At 41.9% G+C, this 21,442-nt stretch overlaps 1 protein-coding gene across 2 annotated transcripts in view; it reads right to left on the bottom strand.

The window, feature by feature from the left end:
* Positions 1-2,503: 2,503 nt before the first annotated feature.
* Positions 2,504-21,442, bottom strand: part of GCNA (germ cell nuclear acidic peptidase) — a 28,244-nt gene continuing 9,305 nt past the window's right edge. For both annotated transcript variants that reach the window (XM_058290910.2, XM_058290911.2), the window contains 9 exons: positions 19,318-19,364; positions 18,933-18,975; positions 15,179-15,273; positions 12,542-12,892; positions 10,419-10,494; positions 6,157-6,301; positions 4,703-4,841; positions 3,197-3,401; positions 2,504-2,874 (listed from right to left, as the gene is read on the bottom strand). In XM_058290910.2, coding sequence (XP_058146893.1) covers positions 2,625-2,874; positions 3,197-3,401; positions 4,703-4,841; positions 6,157-6,301; positions 10,419-10,494; positions 12,542-12,892; positions 15,179-15,273; positions 18,933-18,975; positions 19,318-19,364 — 1,351 coding nt within the window. In that variant the 3' untranslated portion in view covers positions 2,504-2,624. The remainder of the gene's footprint in view (positions 2,875-3,196; positions 3,402-4,702; positions 4,842-6,156; positions 6,302-10,418; positions 10,495-12,541; positions 12,893-15,178; positions 15,274-18,932; positions 18,976-19,317; positions 19,365-21,442) is intronic.

The following is a 21,442-nucleotide window of genomic DNA, read 5'->3' as shown; positions in this document are numbered from 1 at the left end:
TTTCTCCTTCGCCCTGCCTGGCCATGGCTCTGTGCCAACCCATCCTACCATTTCTCTGCCCTCCTGGGCACTCCTGTCACTCACAGGGAAGCACCTAGGTCCCTGGGTGCCCAGTAGGCAGGTAGTCAACTGGCTGGCTGGAAACTGTCTAGACAAAATATGGGGAAGGGACCCTCAGACACAAATGCATGGAGATAGACAGTATTCACGGGGGCTCAGAGCACTGTGGACCAGAGCCCTTTAGGAGGTCTTCCTAAAGATAAAGAGCAGTGGACAGCCCTTAAAGGGTGAGTAGTATTTCCAAGGGTAAAGAGAAGGCAAGACAGTGTCTCCAGGCAGAGGAAAGCCTGAAAACAGTAATACTTATTGGAGGAATAAGAAGTGATCCCAACTGACCAGAGTAAGGGTTCAGGCAGGGGGTTGAAAATAAAGACTGATGGGAAGCGGACTTGGCCCAATGGATTGGGCGGCCGCTGACCACATGGTAGGTCCATGGTTCAAACCCCGGGCCTCCTTGACCCATGTGGAGCTGGCCCATGTGCAGTGCTGATGTATACAAGGAGTGCCCTGCCACACAGGGGGGAGCCCCATGTGCAAGGAGTGCACCTGTAAGGAGAGCCGCCGGCGTCAAAGAAAGTGCAGCCTGCCCAGGAATGGCGCTGCACACACCGAGCACTGACACAAGATAATGCGACAAAAAGAAACACACAGATTCCAGGTGCCGCTGATAAGGATAGAAGCAGTCACAGAACACACAGCGAATGGACACAGAGAGCAGACAACTGGGGGCGGGGGTGGGGGGAGGGGAGAGAAATAAATAAAAAATAAATCTTAAAAAAAAATAAAAGAAAGACTGAAAGTTGGTCGAGCTTGGGGGATCATGGAGACCAGTTTAAAAGCTGTAGTGGTTATTCAGGGTAGAGGTGAGGTAGGCTCTGGCTTAGAGGAGTGGCAGTGGAAGTGAAGAAGAGCAACAGGGTTGGATGACCTGCCAACAGTCAGAAGCACACAGGCCACCGGGAGGCACAGGTGGGTGGCAGGGAGCAATATTCTATGACTGGAGCTGAAGGTAAAGGAAGTGGAGGAGATAACCAGGGCTTCCTAGGGGTAAGTGACAGGGCTACTGAGTTAAAAGGCAGAGGGCCTGGTCCTTCGTCCATGGGGGTGCAGCCTCAGGTGCATCCACTGCACCTTAATGAGGTCACTGATGGGGGTGCAATCCAGTTTCACATGCCAGCTGGGCCCTTGCTGAGACTGCAGAGGTGACTGGAGATGGCAGCCAGGAGGCGAAATTAAGAGGATTCAGCTTGTGGTCATGTTTGTTTGTGCCCACTAAAATAATGCTCTGGGCATCTGCAATATAAAGGAAAACAGAACCTAACACATCCAACAATACAACCTGCCTATAAACATTAACAGTACCGCTGGCCAGTAAAGATATTGGTGATGGGCATCATAAGGCCCTCCCCAAGGTGTCCTCATCCCAATCCCCAGAGCTTAATAATATGTTAACAAAGCAAGGGGAATTAAGGTTGCAGGTGGCCTGACCTTAAAATAAGATGAACTTGGATTATCCAGTTGGGCGCAATGTAATCACAAAGGTTCTCAAAAGTGGACAAGGACGGCAGGAAAGTCAGAGAAGATGTGACAATGGAAGAGAGATGCTAGGCTGCTGGCCATGAAAATGGAGAAAGAGATTACGAGCCAAGGAACGCAGGTGACTTTTAGAGGCTGGAGGAGACAAGGAAACAGATCATCCCCTAGAGTCCCCAAAAGGAAGGCAAATCTGCCTGCTAACACCTTGACTTTAGCCCAGTGAGTCCCCACCTCACTCTTCTGACCACCAGAACTGAAAGGTAATACACTGGTGTGGTTTTGAGCCAAAGTTTGTGGTAATTTGTTCTGACAGCAATAGGAAACCAACACCATGTTGATTCTAGTCTACATCCTGGATATCTCCTAGAAGTGGGGAGCCTGCTGAAGTGCTTACGAGCAGTCACAAAAATCAGAGAGAAACACAGGCAGGGAGAGTGTTCATCTAGACACATCTTGGAGAACTTTAGCTGTCAAGGTCCTAGACAAAAGACCCAAGGGTCTGTTCTGCTCTAGGAACAAGAGTCAATGAACATACTTTGCTCAGTGAAATGCAGAAAACAGTTTATTTTGTTTTGTGAACAATTACATGGCTCAGAAGGCTTCGTTCAGTGTTGACGGCAACTAAATTCATGAAACATATTTGTCTTTTATTTCTTGGTTACATCTGACAGCAGCTCTGGTTTTGGTTCTGAAGTGCTGCCTTTTAACACGTTCACTTTCCAGCATTATTGTCATTCTCTCAACCTGCCACTCTCAAAAACTCACTTTTCTTTTGCATGCTGCTCTTACATGTCAAAACTATGGAGTAAGAGTAAAACCTGAGATGGATCAGAAAGGGTCTCAGAGTACCATCAAGGCCACAAAATGGTTAGCAATAGGATTCTTGGTTAAGAACCATCATTGACAACATAAACCTAAAACAAGTATTTGAACTCTAATATTTGTTACTTCATAGAAACAAAGCAATTTTTTCTAATACTTCTCACCAGTAGGGGACTCAGCCCATACAAATATACTTTCAGATAAGCTTAAGGACCTTGCTTTTGTTTTTTGGCACCATAATCCTTGCCAAGCTTTTTCATCACATCCCCATGGCTGATCCCGTCCACCTCCCGCTTAACTGCTCTATAATTCTCCTGCACGTATTTGGCAAATGGTCTTACATGGGGCTCAATGGGGGTTCCATCTTTCCGTGTTAATGGCAGCATGACCAAAGATCCCCTGCATCTGGCACAGATAAAGCGTTCAGTGTTCAATGACCTGGTGTAGCGGCCGACCCTAGGATGGAAAGAGATACCACACAAAAAAAAAAGGAGGATTCAGTCACTGGACTGCAGCATAAACTTGGAGCTATTGGCCTTGGGCCCAAAGCAAGAACCGTGTGTGGGTTCTCAGAATCAGCAGGGCACTAAGCAGTGGCAGCAGTCAGGCAGGCGCACATTAGGGGAAAGAATGGAGAGAGAGAACATGGAAAGGAGTTGAGTGATTTTACTCCTCAAGTCAGATAGCCATCTTTTTACTAATAAATCATAGAAGAGCCACTTGGAGGCCAGAGTACAAACATAATAGGGGGAAAAAAGTCTGAGGAGAAGGGTCTCACCTGGATTTGCACTGAGTACACTCATAATGAATCCTGTAGTTGATCTTGTAGTTATGGCAACGGGTGACCCTGGGCAGCTCTGGGTGTACCATATTGGACTTTTGGGCATAATATTTCCATGCATCACCATGGGAATCACGGACACCATCGAGTAGCCAGGAGGCTGCGTGGCATATTTCATGGATCAAGGTGTCCCGGAGTCGGTCTTAAAAGAGGAGTGAAAAGAAGTCATGAGCACTTCAGCCAGTTTTTTCCTAGTCTGCTACCCCACCTCTCCACAACTCCTAGTCTCTCAACCCTGCCAGATACAAAGCCATCTTTTCGTTTGTTTGTTTGTTTGTTTAAAGATTTATTTATTTATTTATTTCTCTCCCCTTGCCCCCCCCCACCCCGGTTGTCTGTTCTCTGTATCTATTTTTTTTTGTCTTTATTTATTTTTTTAATATTACATTCAAAACAAAGCCACCTTATGTAAGCATACCTGGGCAGGGACAGGTGTCACCTTCCCAGGAGTTTGAAAGTGAAAATCCCCATGTACTTCAACCAGATTTTGTTAAGGGCAGAGAGCCTAGGTCAGGTACCTATATCCAGCAAGGCTTTTTGGAGCAGCTCCAATGTGCTTGTCTTTTTGTGGGGCACTGCTGGGAATATGTCCCTTTAAGACATGGTTTGTGTCCTCCCAGAACTTAAGTGGACAGGGTGGGGGGCAGCAGCTATGGCCATGAGATTTGGTCAGGAGAAGCTCCATGGAGAAATGGGGGTCAGGGCTGGGCCCTTTCCAATTGGTTGGATTTGCAATTAGAAAAGCCATTCCAGGTGAGGTGAAAAAAAAAATGTGAGCAAAGGTTGGGGCCAGGAAGGAGTGTAACACATTTTGAAGGCTGGTGTGAAGAAGTCCTGGTGGGAACACAGGTTACTGTTGGAGGAGTGAGAGAAAAGACTGGCTTAGCAGAGTGGAGGCAGATTACAATGGACATGCAAGCCAGGCTATAGGCAGGGACACATTGACAAGGAAATGGTTCTTCCCTAGAGAAAACTCCCCTAACATAGGTTTCTTAGTAGGAAAGCAATGCAGTGGTATGCCAGAGAGGCTGCATGGAGCTGGGAGGAGAGTGAGGTGACAAGGGCCTGTACCAAAAGAGAGGCAAAGATGGAGAAGAAATTATTGGAGAGGCATTTATGAAGGAAGAGTTGGTGACTGGCTATATTTAGTGGACCTGGAATTTCAGCTACTGTAGAAACAAAGAAGCTGCTGCTGCTGGGATCACAGAAATGCAGAGAGAAAGTTAGAACTTGTATAAAGATTGACAAATCAAATTTTCAGTGATGGTGAGATGGACAATAATTATGCTTCCTAAGCAACACAAAGTAGGTCTTTCATATAGGAATAACAGTTAAAGCTGTGAAACAGGCTGTCAGAGAACACCAGCATCTAAAAGTAATTAAACCGGCCACATGTCAAAAGGAAAGGGCACAATGGCAAAATTGCCATGCTCCTGCCATCACCTGCAGAGTCACAGACTTTCAGAGAAATCTCAATCTTGGCATAACGCTCTTTCTTGGGATGCTGTGTCTCACCAGTTGTGCACAAGCCAGCAGTCCTAAGCATCTTTTTATTCCAGCCTATGTCTATCTTCTCCGGCAGCTGAGAAAAAAAAGTGAGTGGAATGAATCAGAAAGCAATTCTAAACAAATCAGAAAATATAAGTCATGAGTTCTTCTCCCTCTAATGAAAGGTGAGAGGAATTTTTCCCCCATATTCTTGGCCCAGAGCAAGTACCTCAAGTTTGAGAAGAAGTCTATTCAAAGGGCCTACAAATCTAAACATTCTGAAGAGAATAAAAATCAAGTTGAAACCCAGGTAAAGACAACTAACAGGCAATCAGGACACAAAGGATTTTTGAGACCAAATGAATGCACGATTTGTGCTCTCTTTCATGGAGACAAAAGTCTGGGGCAGCCAAGGAGAGAAGTGTAAACGTGGTGAGGTGAGAGATAGAAACCTATGAGTAAGAGTGGTGAGGCAACATTGAAAATGCAACTCAGAACACTTCAGGTTCTGCTAATTGGAGTCATTTGATGTGATGACACCTCTGTCATCAGGAAGGGCATCAAAACCTGGGGAACTTTTAGGAAGATATCAGTACTTTCCCCACAGAAAGTTTGTCACCAGAGACAATAAAGTCTGAAAAACTTAAAGACCATAGGCCTCTCTACTTCCAGATTCTCTCTAATCCAGTCTGGACCTCACTCTACTGTCAGATTAGTTTCTTTCAGCAGCCACTTCATTCACATCACACCCCTGTGAAGTGGCACCTACTGATTTAAATTTAAGCTCCTCCCACCTGACCATCAAGACCCTCCATCATCTGCTCCTATGCTACTGAAAATAGCTAACACATATCACCTATTACGTCCTTGGCACTTTATGTTCTAAGCACTTAGAGTGTATTAACTTACTTAGGCCTAAAAATAATTCTATGAATTTGTAGGTACTGTAATTGTCCCTATTTTACAAACGAGGAAACTGAAGCAAAAAGGTTAAGTAACTTGCTCAAAGTCACACAGCTTCTTCCCATTATTCTTCAGCATGAACCCTCATTCCCAGCTAGCCAAGCCTCAACATATGCCCACTCCATCACTGCTGTTCTCTTTATCTCCCATCCTTCCAGGCCCAGAACAAGTCTCCCTCCCTCCAGGCAGGCAATCCTATTGCCTGACTACTTGGGCTCAGGGATTTCTTCCTTCACTGGTCTCCTGTGTAACAATGATCTGTACCCACATTTTATAACACCTAAGTATTTGCTTTTTCTTTCATATATGCATGCCTTGTCTCCCCACCTAAATGGACACTTCTTAAGGGCAGCAAATAAACATGGTTAACATGCTTTACACCCCACAGCACCCAAGAGTGCTGGGCATATAGCAGGGCTCAATAAATATCTATTCATTGATTCTACCTTTTTATCAAAGACGGAGCTGTTAAAGAGGTTATAGAGTCTCTGAACCAGTTCATCCTTATTTTGCTTGAAATTCTTTCCAGAATACTGCTTTGCATTTTCAAGGCCAAGCAAGAAGCATCCAGGTACTTTGCACACAGAATTCCTGAAAAGGTAAATCCAACTGTGTTTTATACAGCTAAAGAAATAGACGACATACACATGTAAAGCTCACACCAAGAAAGAATCTGGATAAAGCAGATACAACCCCCAGGTATTGGTTCCTTTGAGGGCTAAAGAGACCCATGGGAGTTATGGTTATGGCAGATGGGGTTAACTACCAGGTCAGATGGCCCCTCTTCGGAACTGGTGTTTATGTGTGATGAATCTGGACTCAGATGGGATCTCTCTTCATAAGACTTTCATGCTAATGGGCTGGAGTTGCAGTTAGTGTTGGGGTTTAAGATATATTTAGGGGATTTGAATCTCTGGACTGACAATGTGATAGCCAGGTCCTGAGCCTCAACAGACTCCAGCACCTACAATCTGATTTATTGGACCCACCACACTCAGCTAAGATGGAGTTGAAGAAGGACAACCACCACACCATGGAGCCTAGAGTGATTACAACTGAAAGTGGGAGGATTGCATCCAGCATCCATGTGGAATCTGAGCCTCCTCTTGACACAGAGGTGCAATGGACACAACCAATCCAATGTCCACATAGAAAAGGTGGCATTGGATTGGGAAAAGTGGACATGGTGGCTGATGGGTATGGGGAAAGGCAGGAAGAGATGAGAGGTGGAGGCGTCTTTGGGACATGGAGCTGCCCTGGATGGTGCTTCAGGGGCAATCACCGGACACTGTAAATCTTCACAGGGCCCACTGGATGGAATGGGGGAGAGTATGGGCCATGATGTGGACCATTGACCATGAGGTGCAGAGGTGCCCAAAGATGTACTTACCAAATGCAATGGATGTGTCATGATGATGGGAATGAGTGTTGCTGGGGGCGGAGAGGTGGGGTGGGGGTGGTGGGGTTGAATGGGACCTCATATATATATATTTTTTTAATGTAATATTATTACAAAGTCAATAAAAAAAATGTCAAAACAAAAAAACAAAAAAAAATTCTTTATATTCAAACTGAAAAAAAAAAAAAAAAAGAAAGAATCTGGAATCTTGCTGGTTTCCTCTTCCTCCTCCAGCTCCTTATATGAGGGCATTTTCCAAGGTTCCATTCACAGGCTTTTCCCCTTCATTCCTCGTATATTCTCAGAGATGTGAAGCCCATAGTTTCACACTCAACAGGAGTAAACCTCATACCTGTATCTTCAGTCTGGATCTCTCTCCTCAGGTTTAGTTCTGAGTTTACAGTTACTTGAGTCAAATTTCCGACATGAGTAAATCTCCAGCTTAAAATGTTTAATTACCAAACTTCTGTTATAACAGACTGAAAACCTCAGAGATATTTTTTAGTTCATTTTCTCCCTTACCACATATTCAATTAGGCACGTGCACACACACACAAACCCTGATAATTTCCTTTACGTCATCTTTTCCATCCAGCCCCTCCTGTCCACTCTCACTGTCCCCAGTCTAGTTCAAATTCTTGTCCTCCCCTTTATGTCTGGATACTACAGCATCTCCCCTAAATGTGGTCCTTATCTGCAGGTTCTCTTCCTTCTAACCAACCACAGATACACCCCTCCAGATTAATTTTCCCGAGCCATGTTCCAATTATGCCCCTTTCTGGCTTTTCGTTAACTGCCTGGCATTCAAGGCCCTCATCAATCTGGTCCCAACCTCTCTTTCCAGCTACTGTTCTCACTCTGGCCAAAGTGAGCTACTTAAATGTTCCCTGGACATGAACCGAGATTCTGCACTTTCACGCTTTGGCACATATATTTCCCCATGGCCTAGAATGACCACATCTCAAATAGGAACAATCATCTTATCAGTGCCTTATCATTGAAAAGACTTCCTTTTACTTTATCATACGTAGTCCATAGCAGCCCTTCAAAGAAGTTATGACTATTCTTATCATTTCCACTTTGGAGAAGAGAAACCTGAAGCTCAGAAATTGAGTGACTTGCCCAGAGTTCATAGAGACAATGAATCTTCTGCTCCAAATCTCATGGTCTTGCCATCAGACCACAATTGTTGCTCCATCTTTCAAGGCCTAATTGAAATGGCACAAAGAAGAGGGCTGAGCACACAGAGTTCTCAAACTTTGCATAACTACTTATTGAAATTGAAGCATTTTTATCTTGTCTGGAAAAATACAAAAGTCCAGAAAGATGAGCCCACAGAGCTGGAAAGGTAAAATAGAAACAAATACAGGGGAGTGAGTTTCTGGCTTAACACAACTCTTGAAGCTGAGATTGTACCAGAATACTCATTAACCTTTAACTCACCAAACAAACTCTATGTAAGGAGGCTGGGGTAGGGAGATGGGAGAAATACCAGGCAAGACAAAGAAAGGAGGCTTAAAAAAGAGTCTTAATCCCAAAGCCTGAGGCAGATGACTCAAAACATTTCTGCCTCAAATTATTTAGCTTTGAAAACCAATTTGCATCAGAAAAGGAGGTAGATGAAAACCTGAACTATCCACAGACTTCAGCAGAGAGCACAATCCCTGCGTGTGTGTGCCTGTGTATGTGTGTGTATGTGAGCTCACAGAAGCCAGGCCTACATCTTAGCATACCTTTGCCTCAATGCCCATGTCACTGAAGATTACGCATCTCCACATCAGAGAAACCAACAAGACCCCAAAATGGATATGTCAGATACCATGACGAACAAGCAGCCGACACAGGAACAATGCTAAGCAGAACAGGAAGCCTACAGATTGACACAGGAAGTACCAAGGCAAGAAGCAGCCTCCTTTAGATGATGCAGACTGGCGATGATACAAAGGGACAGCTTCTCTCTTTTCACACCTATCCCTATGGGCAAAGCAGCTTAAATATGCATCAGGATCCCAGAGAAGAAACTTTGCTGAAAGGGGATCCATCTAAGAGAGAACATCTATAACCACTGCCAGCTATCTTCACTCACTGAGAAGTGTAGAAAGAGAGACCTGAGCTTTCCACTCAGGTCCTAGCCGCTCTGTTGCCCTAATCCCTGCCTGACATATCCAAAAACCCAGGTTAAAAAATAAACATATAACCCTTCACATACATTCCTTCTTTTGGGAGATAATTCAGATGGATGTAAGTATGTATAAAAAAAAAGAAAAGTATGCTTCCTATGTCATATTTTTAAGAAAAAAAGCGAGAAATTACTGGAACCCACACTAGAAAATGCATCAATTATTTTTTGCTTTCTTTAAGTATTAATAGTATTTTTTGTCTTTATTTTTTTAATATTATATTAAAAAAATACGAGGTCCCCATATACCCCACTCCCCTCACCCCACTCCTCCCCCCATAACAACAATCTCCTCCATCATCATGAGACATTCATTGCATTTGGTGAATACATCTCTGAGCACCGCTGCACCTCATGGTCAATGGTCCACATCATAGCCCACACTCTCTGACATTCCACCCAGTGGGCTATGGGAGAACATACAATGTCCGGTAACTGTCCCTGCAGCACCACCCAGGACAACTCCAAGTCCTGAAAACGCCTCCACATCTCATCTCTTCCTCCCGTAATCATTAAGTATATAAATGATCTGTTGTGGTTTCAGTATCAGCTATTTATAGCTTAATAAAAATAAAGGAACTTCAAGAAATCTATTTCGTGCTATGAATTAAGCCTTAAAAATTCACAAGGATATACACAGCAGTGAAAATAACTGGGTTAATCCGAAAGGATATAGAAGCCTGGAAAATACCCTTGACTCCCCTCCCTCCAATTCCTGTGGGTCATAAAAACCAGTCAGTGCTGCCTTCTCGCCATTTCTACTACATTTGCTTTGGTTTAGTGTAAACTGGTGGCCAGGAGGCTATATCCAGCCTGAAAAAAAATGTTTGATTTGGCTACACATCATTCTTTTAAAGACAAAGGAAGCTTCTGAGGCCAGAGCTACTGTGGGGGCAGAGGGCTCCCCTCAGACCAGGTGACTGTGGTGGACTTTGCAGAATGCCACAACTGGCTCTGCCGTCTATGCACTGTGGGCAAAGAGAGGAGGAGAGTCCTTGCCCCTACTTTACCCCAAACCACCAGACTCCTTTATCTCCTTGAAGACCCCCCTCCCAAGTGCCTAATGGACTGCTTAATATGTGACAATTTTGCCTCTGAGGCCAATTACATTGAACATGAGAAATACATACCCAGACTCGCAGTTTTCAAATTTTGCTGAGCTGAATTTCTTCTTTGAAGGTGCACGCCTTTTTGGTCCTATAACAGCTGCAAAGATAATACTTCACATATACCCTGAAAACTGGTACCATCAAGCAACTGGCAGAAGGGTAAACCCAACAGCCCCCATAACCAAGCCCAGAGAGCAATGTCTATAAACAAAACCTGCCTGAAGACTTCGTATACTGCTTCATTAGTCATCCTGAGAGATTTTACCTAGGTAAATTGCCCAGCTAACAGCTGAGTAAGTTGGGTAGGATTCTGTGATAGGCACTGAGGATTATAATGAGGTTATAGGAGTATGCTAGTATAGGCTCAATTTTGTGGGCAACTGAGGCTTCTACAGTACAAGGAGTGATATGGTATAGCTCACTCTTTTGCTGTGAGAAGAGTGGCTGATATCCCAGGCATATCTTCACATAATCTGCCAGCCAAATCTTTCTACCTTAAACGAGGACCCATACTGCTGCTGGTTGCTCTAGCCAGAGACTTAGGTATCAGTAGTTAGTGTCACTCATTCACTCATTAAACAAACAAAAAAACAAATTACTAAACATTTATTGTGTGCAAAGCACCAGACTAGTCTCTGCAAGAGATTAAAAGATGAGTAAAAGTCAAACCCACAAATGGTTCAGGACCTCAAGAGCTCATAGTCCCTACCCTTAATCCTGGGAGACAGATTCAGAAACATATCATTACAACACAGTGTGATGAGTGATTTAGTAGAGATGGGATCCAAAAACGTTGGGAGCCCAGGGTGGGGGACCAACTTTGACTTTTGGTTTCATAGATGTAGAGACAATTGGACCAGGCCCTCAGAAAAATGGGATATCCTCAGGACAAAAAAAGTCAGGGAGAAAATACTCCAGGCAGATGGAACAGCAAATCCTAAGACATGGAAGCACAAGAAAGGATGGTATATTTAGAGAGCAGGGAATAATTCTATGGAGGTTGCCTGGCTTTCATGATCATCTTTATACTTTCAAAGATCTTTAAACAGTTCAGTTCTTCCTAGCCAGTGGGATCACATCCTGGCCCCTGGCCCCACTCAGAGTTTACTTCTAAAGTATAGGGGAAGGAAAATTCACTTATCGTATAATCTCACATCATATCAAGAGGCAGACTGGTGCTGTGGTCCTATTTGTAAATGCAGAAAATGAGTTGTTTTTGTTTTGTTTTTTGAGGTACTGGGGTTGGGGATTGAACCCAGGACCTTGTATGCGGGAAGCCAGTGCTGGGCCACTTGAGCCACATCCATTCCTCTTGTTTTGTTTTACAGTATTATCTGAAACATGTCAAATAAAAGCTAATAACCTCACTTTTCATTATCCATACTGGGCCAAAGAAAGCTGGTCCTATCAAAACCCATCTGGATCAACCTTCCCTCAGATATACCCACAAAACTAATATTGCCCCTCCCTCCTACTGACAGCAGTAAACAATGACAACAACAAACCAATCCCAAACTTTCCAATTGTTTCAGATTACATCCTTTCCCTCCTCTCTAGCCAGGCCAGTGACTTCTTTTCTGCTCATATGCTCAGGCTAGTTTCTGGTCTTTGCCCACCTTGTATGTCCCACAACAAATGCCCTCTCCCTTCAATCCCACCCATCCAAAAAGGATTTTGGACTTGTTCCTCACCTCAGTAAGGCTATACCTTTGCTGACAACCCCAGTCCTCAATAACCTGTGCACGCTCTGGAATTCTCTAAAACTGCCGTTAAACACTATAATTTAGTGTTCAATTGTTATTTCCTATATTAATATTTCTGCCTCCCAAATGAGGTTGAAAATTCCCTGAATGCAGGGACTAAGAACTTTACACAGTTTCTGGATCCTTTGCTCTACAAATTGATACTTAAGCATTTGCTGATTAACTTAGCCATAAGCAATGCTTTGATCTAGAATATGGAATTTGTGTCTCTCCTGGGCCTAGAAAGATCCTTTTAACTGGGATGGCTGCCTGTTTTGACCACAAAGAAGTTGCTGAAACAGCACAGGTTTGGAAGGCAGGCCAAGCATACCCGAAAAGACAGGCTATGTGGCTGAAAAGACCCAGCAGGCATGACAGGTATACTAGGTATGACTGGCTTACCAGGTGTCACGGATATATTTTTGGTCTTAGCTTTCCTTTTCTTTGGTTGTTCTACCACAGGTTCAGGCTCTTCATTAGTTGGCAAATTTTCATCTAAAATCTCCACTGTAGCCTCAGGCTCATTTGGTAGTTGGCAGAGATTTTCACAAAGATTTTGCTCACCAACTTCTTTGGAAGAATCACATTTAGAGACAGAAAACTCATGCAGCTCTTTTTCATCTGAGTAAATCTGGCCATTCTCACATGAAGACTCTTCTATTAGCATTGGGCCCTCCAAATCACTACTATCATCAGTAATAAGTATTGGAGGCTCCTGGATGGTAGACTGCTTTGACATTTTCAGAATCTCATCTGAAATTGAGGAAACACAATCAGATATAAATATACTCCACTTCTCTGCTCCCCCCTAATCCACTTAACTTCCTGTGTACAAGTTAAACAAGCTGGGAACTGTGACATCATGACCTTTAAGAATCAGTTATTTTAGACTTTTTTCCCTGTTTCTTTTATTTTACTGAGAGTAGTCTCAGATAAAATAGAAATCAAAGTCCAATGGCAATTTTCAAAATGACATTCCATAAGTAGCATGATATAGTTGCTCAGTGGTACCCAAACACAGGACACTTGTATATTTTCAATGGTTCACAGGAAAATGAGAGAAATTAGAATAAAGTGGGTTTTTTCCCCAAGTTAAATTTCTACCGTTTCAAGGACTATCTTTGCTAAACTTTTGATGCTCTTTACTTTATGAAATTATGGTGATAGTAGATAGTAGTTGGAAATATTTATTTTCTTCATTAGAAAAATTTAAAATTGGTAACTCTATGTTGGTCACCAAAATTTAATTTTTAAAAACTAGTCTGTAAATCCAAAGCTCTCAGAACAAAACCAGTCAGGAATTAAGTCCTAATACTTGCGCTCTCTAAAAGGCCTTGGAAACATTAGGAAAACCACAGAGGGTTTCTTCATCTGGAAAATAAGGTGGAAGTCTAACACCAGATGTTCTCTGAAGAGCTCAGCTTCTAGGTTTCTATGATTCTGGATGTAAAAATGTAAACCAAGGCCTGGACAAGACATGATGATGTGCTTATGGTACAAAAATTCTATCGTACAAATGCAGATTTGGGATCATTTCTCTGAAGAGTCCCATGGGTTATTTGAAATAATCATCAAAGAACTTGAAATATGCAATAAGAAAAGATAAAGGAGTGAACATTCCTATGGTAAAAAGCCATCATTCCTAGAAAATTAAGAGATTCTTACCTGCATTTGAAATTTTAAAAAAACTAGCAGGGACAAACTACTTAAAATAAATAAAAAGTGACTATTATACATTGACAAACTCAGAAGTGAGGTTGGAAATATTTTTTAAAGCTCATCAAGGCTTTTTTTCTATAAAATGGCCTAAATTTGTTAAATAATAGCAAAAGAAATGACATGTGAGAACAGTAAAGAAATATATAAAGACAGTCCTATTAAAGCATTCTTCATCACACAATGGTATGGGTGCCCACAGTCAGAACCCACATAGGTGAAAAAGGTAAGAACAGCTTCAGTTGAAATTTCATCCTCAAAAGAACATGCACTTTCTGAGTCAAGGCATCACCTTGTGGCCTATGGTAAGGAGTTGGTTTCTGGCTCTGTTCCCCATACCCTACTCTGAAGCAGACCTCCCTTGGAGTTCCCTTTGCATTTCTGTAGCTTGTCATACCCCCTACTCTGCATATGAACTTCTGTCCTGCTCAGGCATATCTACCCAGAGTTTAGAGAGAAGGAAAGCAAACAGAAATTAGAGGGAACAGCTGGTGAAGCAGTAGGAGACTACGGTTCCAAGCCTCCTCTCCTTTCCCCACACTGATACTTCTTACGTAGCCAGTGCACCCATTTTCAACTGAGTTCAGTTCAGCAAGCATTTACTAGGTGCCTACATATCAGTCCCTATGCCTGGTACTGAACAAACAAAGATAAATAAAATACCATCCCTAATGCTTAAGAAAGTCCTAGTCTTTCTGCATCTCACACCAACAGAGCAGGTTATGAACTGCAAGTAAAGTTCTGAGACTTCCAAGAGGTTAAAAGGGCTTCTGAATCCAAAGAGGCAAGGATCTGTTGTGGGAAATAGGCTTAAGAATAACAGACATCTCTGAAAAATGCAAAGAGAGTAGTGGACGGCAAAGATAAACAGCTAGGTGGAGAATGCAAGGATTTCCCCTGACAAGTCATTGCCTGCTGGCAGCCCATGACTATTACCCACCCAAGCTTTTACATCAAGCTGGAAAGGAACTTGTTATTTCTCACACATAGAGAGGGAGGAAAAGAGAGAAATAGGCATCATTTATACTTCTCTGCCTCGGTGCTTGATGTTCTCCCATCCACTTCCTTGATGTAGATCTGGGTAGGTGAACTCTATTGAGAGGGATGCCAAGGTATAAGGCAGCAAGCAGTTACTGCTGTGTTAGGAAACTTACCAGTGGGTACAGCAAATCCATCCATCAACACATCTGAGCACATATGAGGAAAGAAATGGTGGCACTCACTAAGTCATTCAGAATAGAAAGTTTGCTGACTCTTATCCTAAAATTACTGTGTGATGAGGCTTCACATAGCTACTTCTCTAAGACCTAATAGTATACTTACCTCCACTTCTTATATCAGATAATTTGGATCTCTTTTCCTCAAAGAAGTATTCATCATCACAATCTGAGTAATCTGAGTCATCAATCACCACGCAGCTGAATAATGAGACAGGGAAAAACAAAAGAGAACCTTGAAGATATCATGTTGAGTGAAATAAATCGGAACAACAATGGGACAGATAATTTAGGATTCCACTTGTATGAAATATCTAGAGTGTGCAAATTCAGAAACATAAAATAGAGAACAGGTTACCAGGGGCTGGAATAGGGGGAATGGGGAGTTAAAGAATAATGGGTAGGGAGCAGATGTGGCTCAAGTAGTTGAGCACCCGCCTCCCACATGAGAGGTTCTGGGTTCAGTTCCCAGTGTCTCCTAAAGAAGACAAACAAACAAGCAGACAGTGAGCAAACATTGAGCATAAACAAAACGAGCCAGGAGCAGATGTGACTCAAGCCACTGAGTACATGCCTCCGACATGGGAGGTCCCAGGTTCAGTTCCCAGTACCTCCAAAAGAAAAAAAAGGCAAACAGACAATGAGTAGAAGAGCACAAAAAACAAAAAACAAACTCAAACAATGAGCAAACAGATGAGGAAGCCATCTGGGTGTGGAGGAAGAATAATGGGTAGAGGCTTTCCATTTGGGGTGATGGGAAAGTTCTGGTAATGGATGGTGGTGAGGGTAGCACAACACTGTGAATATTACTAATCCCACTGAATGGTATGCTTGGGAGTAGTTGAGATGGGAAAGTTTATGCTGTATATATGTCTCTACAATTTTCTTTTTTTAAAAAAAAGAGCAATTAAAGAGACAATGACAATTAAATGCAATACATGATCCTGGAGGGGGCATCTAATAATGGAGGAGAAAAGGCCCAAAAGGGCATTATTGGGGCATGTGAAAAAACTGGCAGTAGGCTGTAAGCTTTATATCAATGTTAAATTTCTTGAACTTGTTAATGTATTTAAGGTGGTTACATTAGGTGCTCAAGAAGCATGATATAGGGAAGCGGACTTTGCCCAGTGGTTAAGGCATCCATCTACCACACAGGAGGTCCACAGTTCAAATCCCAGGCCTCCTTGACCCATGTGGAGCTGGCCCACGCACGGTGCTGATGCATGCAAGGAGTGCCGTGCCACGCAGGGGTGTCCCCCACGTAGGGGAGCCCCACGCGCAAGGAGTGCGCCCCATAAGGAGAGCCACCCAGCGCGAAAGAAAGTGCAGCCTGCCCAAGAATGGCGCCGCACACACGAAGAGCTGACACAACAAGATGATGCAACAAAAAGAAACACGGATTTCCGTGCCACTGACAACAACAGAAGCAGACAAAGAAGATGCAGCAATAGACACAGAGAACAGACAACTGGGGTGGCGGGGGGGGGGGGGGCGCGAGGGGGGCGGGCGGGGAGGGAAGAGAAATAAATAAATAAATAAATAAATAAATAAATCTTTTTAAAAAAAAAAGGAAGCATGATATATACAACCTACCCTCAAAGTTTTAGAAAATACATAAATATATAGACAGACAGATGGGTGGATAGAATGACACAATAAACATGGCAAAATATTAAAACTGATAGATATGGGTATTGGGGGAAGGGAGAGATATGTTGGAGATTTCTGTATAGGTTTTGTATTATTTTTGCAACTGTTGCATTAAGTTTGAGATTATTTCAAAATAAAAAGGTTAAAAAAATAAAAGAAATATGGAGGTAATATTCCTCTTTTCGTGGCATTTTCTACCTTTTAAAATGTTTTGTTTCCTGCAGTAACTCTATTCCCCTTCTTTGACACTACTGAATCTTTCCATTATTCCAGATTTTTCCATCTTTCTACTTAATCTTTCCATCTGCCTCGCCTCCTTTCCGAAGGAGGTGTCTGTCAGGTACTGAGAGGGAAATAGACTCAAACAGTTCAGGTGTAGAAGAAAAACAAATTAGGGAAAGATTTAGTTGTCTTTTTCTTTATCAACTATGAGATCCAGTTGTCGGACAGAGTAGAGGATAAATGGAGAGAAAATGCAAGGAGATTTCTCCTTGGGACCATTCTTAACATTCTGGAGCCAGCACCACCCTCTCTAACTGACAGACTGCTCTAGTAGGAGAACCCCTCGGCACTGTCCCTGTGCCACCCAGGGTGCTGGAGGTGAGCACACTGATGGGATTTCCATGCTCGATTGGCCCTGGTATTTGGGTCAGAGGTTCCAGCAGCATTAAAATTTGTCATCCTTCTGTATTTTCTAAATTGTATATAGTAAGTATGATACAGCTACCTGGGACTGGACCAGGATCACTGGACACTCCTGGAAGGCCCCTTAAAACTGATTTTCTTTCACTATTTGTTCAACATCTTTCTGGTAGAGGCAAGAAGAGACCAATTTTTCTTTTAATAAAAAATTCAGATGCCTTTTTATTTATTATTAAGTGCAGACTTTATTATGCACAACATTCTCAACCAGAATACTTCTTAGGAGCCAGGATGAACTACTCAAATAATTTAGTAACAGTGATTAAAATAATCTGGATCTTGATTGTGGTAATGGTTGCATGTACCATCCTGTCTATGTCTGTAAAAATTCATCAAACTGTACACCTAAAAAGGGTGGATTTTACAGCATGTAAATTATACCTCAATACAACTTTTTAAAATATAAATAATGAAACTGATCATTTCCAATAAATAGCTTGATACAATGCACTATTTGGTTTTAGCATTTCAGCTGACTGCAACTGCTGACCTCAGATGCCTTTCCACATTGGTGTCAGAGTTTGTCGCTTACATGTTGCAAAAACTATTCAACAGAGATCCATCAGCGTTGGCTAGAAAAAGCTTTTCCTGACTGACAGCACTATTTGGCTGGATGGGGGTGGTGGGAGAACAAGAATAACCAACTTACATTTTTACAGTAATTTAAGAAGGCAATGTGGAAACTATAGTTAACTAGCACCATCTTTTGAAATTATCCCAGTATTGTTGTTTTTTAGCACCCCCTATAGTATGGTACCTGGGTAACACCTCTTAATCTACCTCTGGCTACAGCAGAGGGTTCATTAAGAGGAATAGGAAAGATAAAGTTGAAAAATAGGTAGAGCCACATCACAGAGGGATTTAAATACTGTGCTAAGCAGCTTAATTTTTTTAAGGTTTTTTTTTTCCTTTTATTTATTTATTTATGTATTTTTCTTTATTTTTTTAATGTTACATTAAAAAAAATGAGGTCCCCATATACCCCCCACCCCCCTCACCCCACTCCTCCCCCCATAACAACAACCTCCTCAATCATCATGAGACATTCATTGCATTTGGTGAATACATCTCTGAGCACCGAAGCAGCTTAATTTTTATATGACAGCAATTTGAACAGGGGAGCACTATGATCAAAGCAGTGCCTTAGGAGATTAATCTGGAAGTGGTGTGCAGACTGGATCAGAAGAGGAAGAGATCAGGGTGGGCAGCCCACTTTGAAAAGCTGGTGGACTAACACAAGAGTAAAACGAATAAGGACTTGAACTGCTGGAGAATGAAAATGGTTCAGAGAGACAATCTGAAGAAGAAACTGACCAATTAGATAATGGGTCAGGGTATAATAAGAAAGTTAATATTTTGAACCTGGTTGTGTGGTCAAACACGCATTCTGATCCTGCGGAACACTCCACGGTGTTCACAGAGGAAATGTGATGTTTATTCTCACATCTACTTATCCAGAACACCATTTCTTAAAAAAAAAATTTTTTTTCAAAAATTCTTCTACTCACCTGACTTGTTGTCTCTTCTTTTCCATTCTCATTCTGGCCTCAACTAAGTCAAAGAAAGAAAGAAAGCATTAGAAAACATCTGAAGTATGATAAAAATCTGGTTACCTAGGCCTTTAACACCCTCCATGGAAGAGAGGAAATAAAAGTAAGGAGACCCAGAACCAAAAAGGTAAGAAAAATAAATTGAAAAAGCACAGAGAACTTCCGCTGCTCCTAAGGGTAGGGAAATAAAACTTTCTTTTCCCAGCCTAGAGTGAGCCCTAGTGGAGTAGAACTCAGGACCAGCTTATGCTAAATACCAAATCACAGTCCAGTCAGCTCCACAAAGACGAAGTTAAATTACATTTTAATATATAAATTACTGCTTTGCATAGACTCTACTTACTGGCCTGAAATTCTTCATTGCCACTTGAGTCAACAGCAAAAATGTAACTGCGAAAATAAATAGACATTTTTAAAAAATGAGTCTTACTAATATCATAGGCAACCAAATGCCAAAACTCTCAAATAAATGAAGGGAACAACCAATTAGTTTCTGAAATGCAAAAAAAGTTTTAGTGAATTTAGGTGCTTAGGAAATTAAGATCACGACAGAGTAAGTGAAGAAAACTTGGAAGCAAGAAGCTGCTCAGTCTTTCCTGCTGAACCAAAGACGGGAAGAACATTGAGTATCATTAGCTATCTGTGAGAAGTCTGTTTTCTGCCAAATGCTATACTTCTGTTTAAAGATAGGAAAGTGAAAGAAAGGGGCCAGAGGAGACCTTGGATGAAGAGACTGCAATTAAAATAAAAAAGTATAGTTGGCAAGGAGAACAGCCTTTAGGGCTTTACTGATTGAAAAAAGCCTATTTACTGGGATGGCTGTCTAGATAAATGAACAAATACTGAAGTCCATTTCATGGGGAGCAAAGGGTGATTTCAAAGCTGCAACTGCTACCTCCATAAGCTATGATGTTGGGCCTCTTGCTTCTCTGCCTCATAATTTGTCTGAGGCCTGAGTACTCATTCTTCACTACCCCATGGCAGGCTGTTTTAAAAGTTACAGCTTACCAGACAGCTGTGCAGTACACCACCTGAGGTGAAGCCAAAGCATATTCCTGCTCAGGATCATTCAGGAAATGGGAGAGCAAATGACGGATATCCCTTGTTAGCCATTCCTTACAGAGATCCAAAATTCAGCCCAGAGGAGTCATGCTGCAAAAAAGCATCACTTCGATGCTGGCAGCCTGGCTACATTCCAGGACCTAATCATAAGTAATCTTATCATTAGTTATTGTGCTATACAGCTCACGGATGATACTAAAAGTGCTAAAGAAAGTGGACATAATACTTACCAAGTTTCATATAGAAAAGTTAGCCTTAACCACATCTTTAGGACTTTTAATTTGAGCTGGAGGTTGTTACTGGATTGACTATATACCTTTCAGTTTTTCAAGATACCTGCTGACTCACCCCCTTGATAAAATTCCCTGTTCATTTATCAGTCCCTGTACACTGGATTTATTTGGTGGTAGATTTCAATGTTTCATTTTGTTAAACAGGAAAGAAAACTCTTTTTGGATGTAGTTTCCCAAGTATGGCTCAATACATGACCTCGGTCACCTTAAAATTGATTATCAGTAAATAGCACTATAAATAAACTAAAAAGTGATTCATACCTTGTTTATCTTCTCACATACTTTTGTTACACATACACACACACATTTTCTGAGCAGTCAAGCAAAAGGAACTAGGGTTCTAAAATATAACCTAAAAATCACCTAAACCTTAAAGGCAAAATATCAAATTCCAGGTTGGATAGTAACTGAGAGAAATGGTCCAAGGAAAGTGTGAAGGAATATATTGTCAACAAGGAGGCAGAAGAGTAAAATTCACCATCAGGAGGACAAGCCCCTAGAAAGTGCTTCAAGCCTCATGTTACTGCTTTTAGAAAATCCATGCCCCTAGGATGAGCTAGTTCACTTAACCAGAACAGAACTCTATCATGAACGGACTAAGAAACCACGGGTTTTGGAAAGTATATCAAACCCCTCAAAAACTTAAAAGATCCAATTGTATTGAGACCCTAAACCATAACAATTGTGTGTGCTTTTATATGATGATAGAAAAAGATCTAAAAAGACCAACACCAAATTATAAATGGTTATTACCTCAAAAGAATGAGCAGGTTCTTACTTAATATGCTTCTGTATTGTTTGAATAGATTTGCCACAGGCCCACATTCCCTTAGAAATTTTCTAAAGTCAACAAATATGATGAGTGCATCTTTGGATCATTCATTCAATGATTCAACACTGAGCACTTACTAGATGTGAGATACTGAGACCACAAAAAGGACTGACTTTCAAGGATCTCAGAATCTAGGGCCAAAGACAGGAAAGTAAATTGGCAATTACAATACAGTATGCTAAGGCCTTGGGTGGATGGAGGAAAGCAAAAAATGGCATAGATAGAAGATACATCTAATCCAGTCACGAAAAACTTCCAAGAAAAAGTGATAACCAAGTCTG

The sequence above is a fragment of the Dasypus novemcinctus genome, chromosome X (assembly GCF_030445035.2).
Source record: "Dasypus novemcinctus isolate mDasNov1 chromosome X, mDasNov1.1.hap2, whole genome shotgun sequence".
In the NCBI taxonomy this organism is placed as follows: domain Eukaryota; kingdom Metazoa; phylum Chordata; class Mammalia; order Cingulata; family Dasypodidae; genus Dasypus; species Dasypus novemcinctus.
This window is presented reverse-complemented; position numbering and strand designations above follow the sequence as displayed.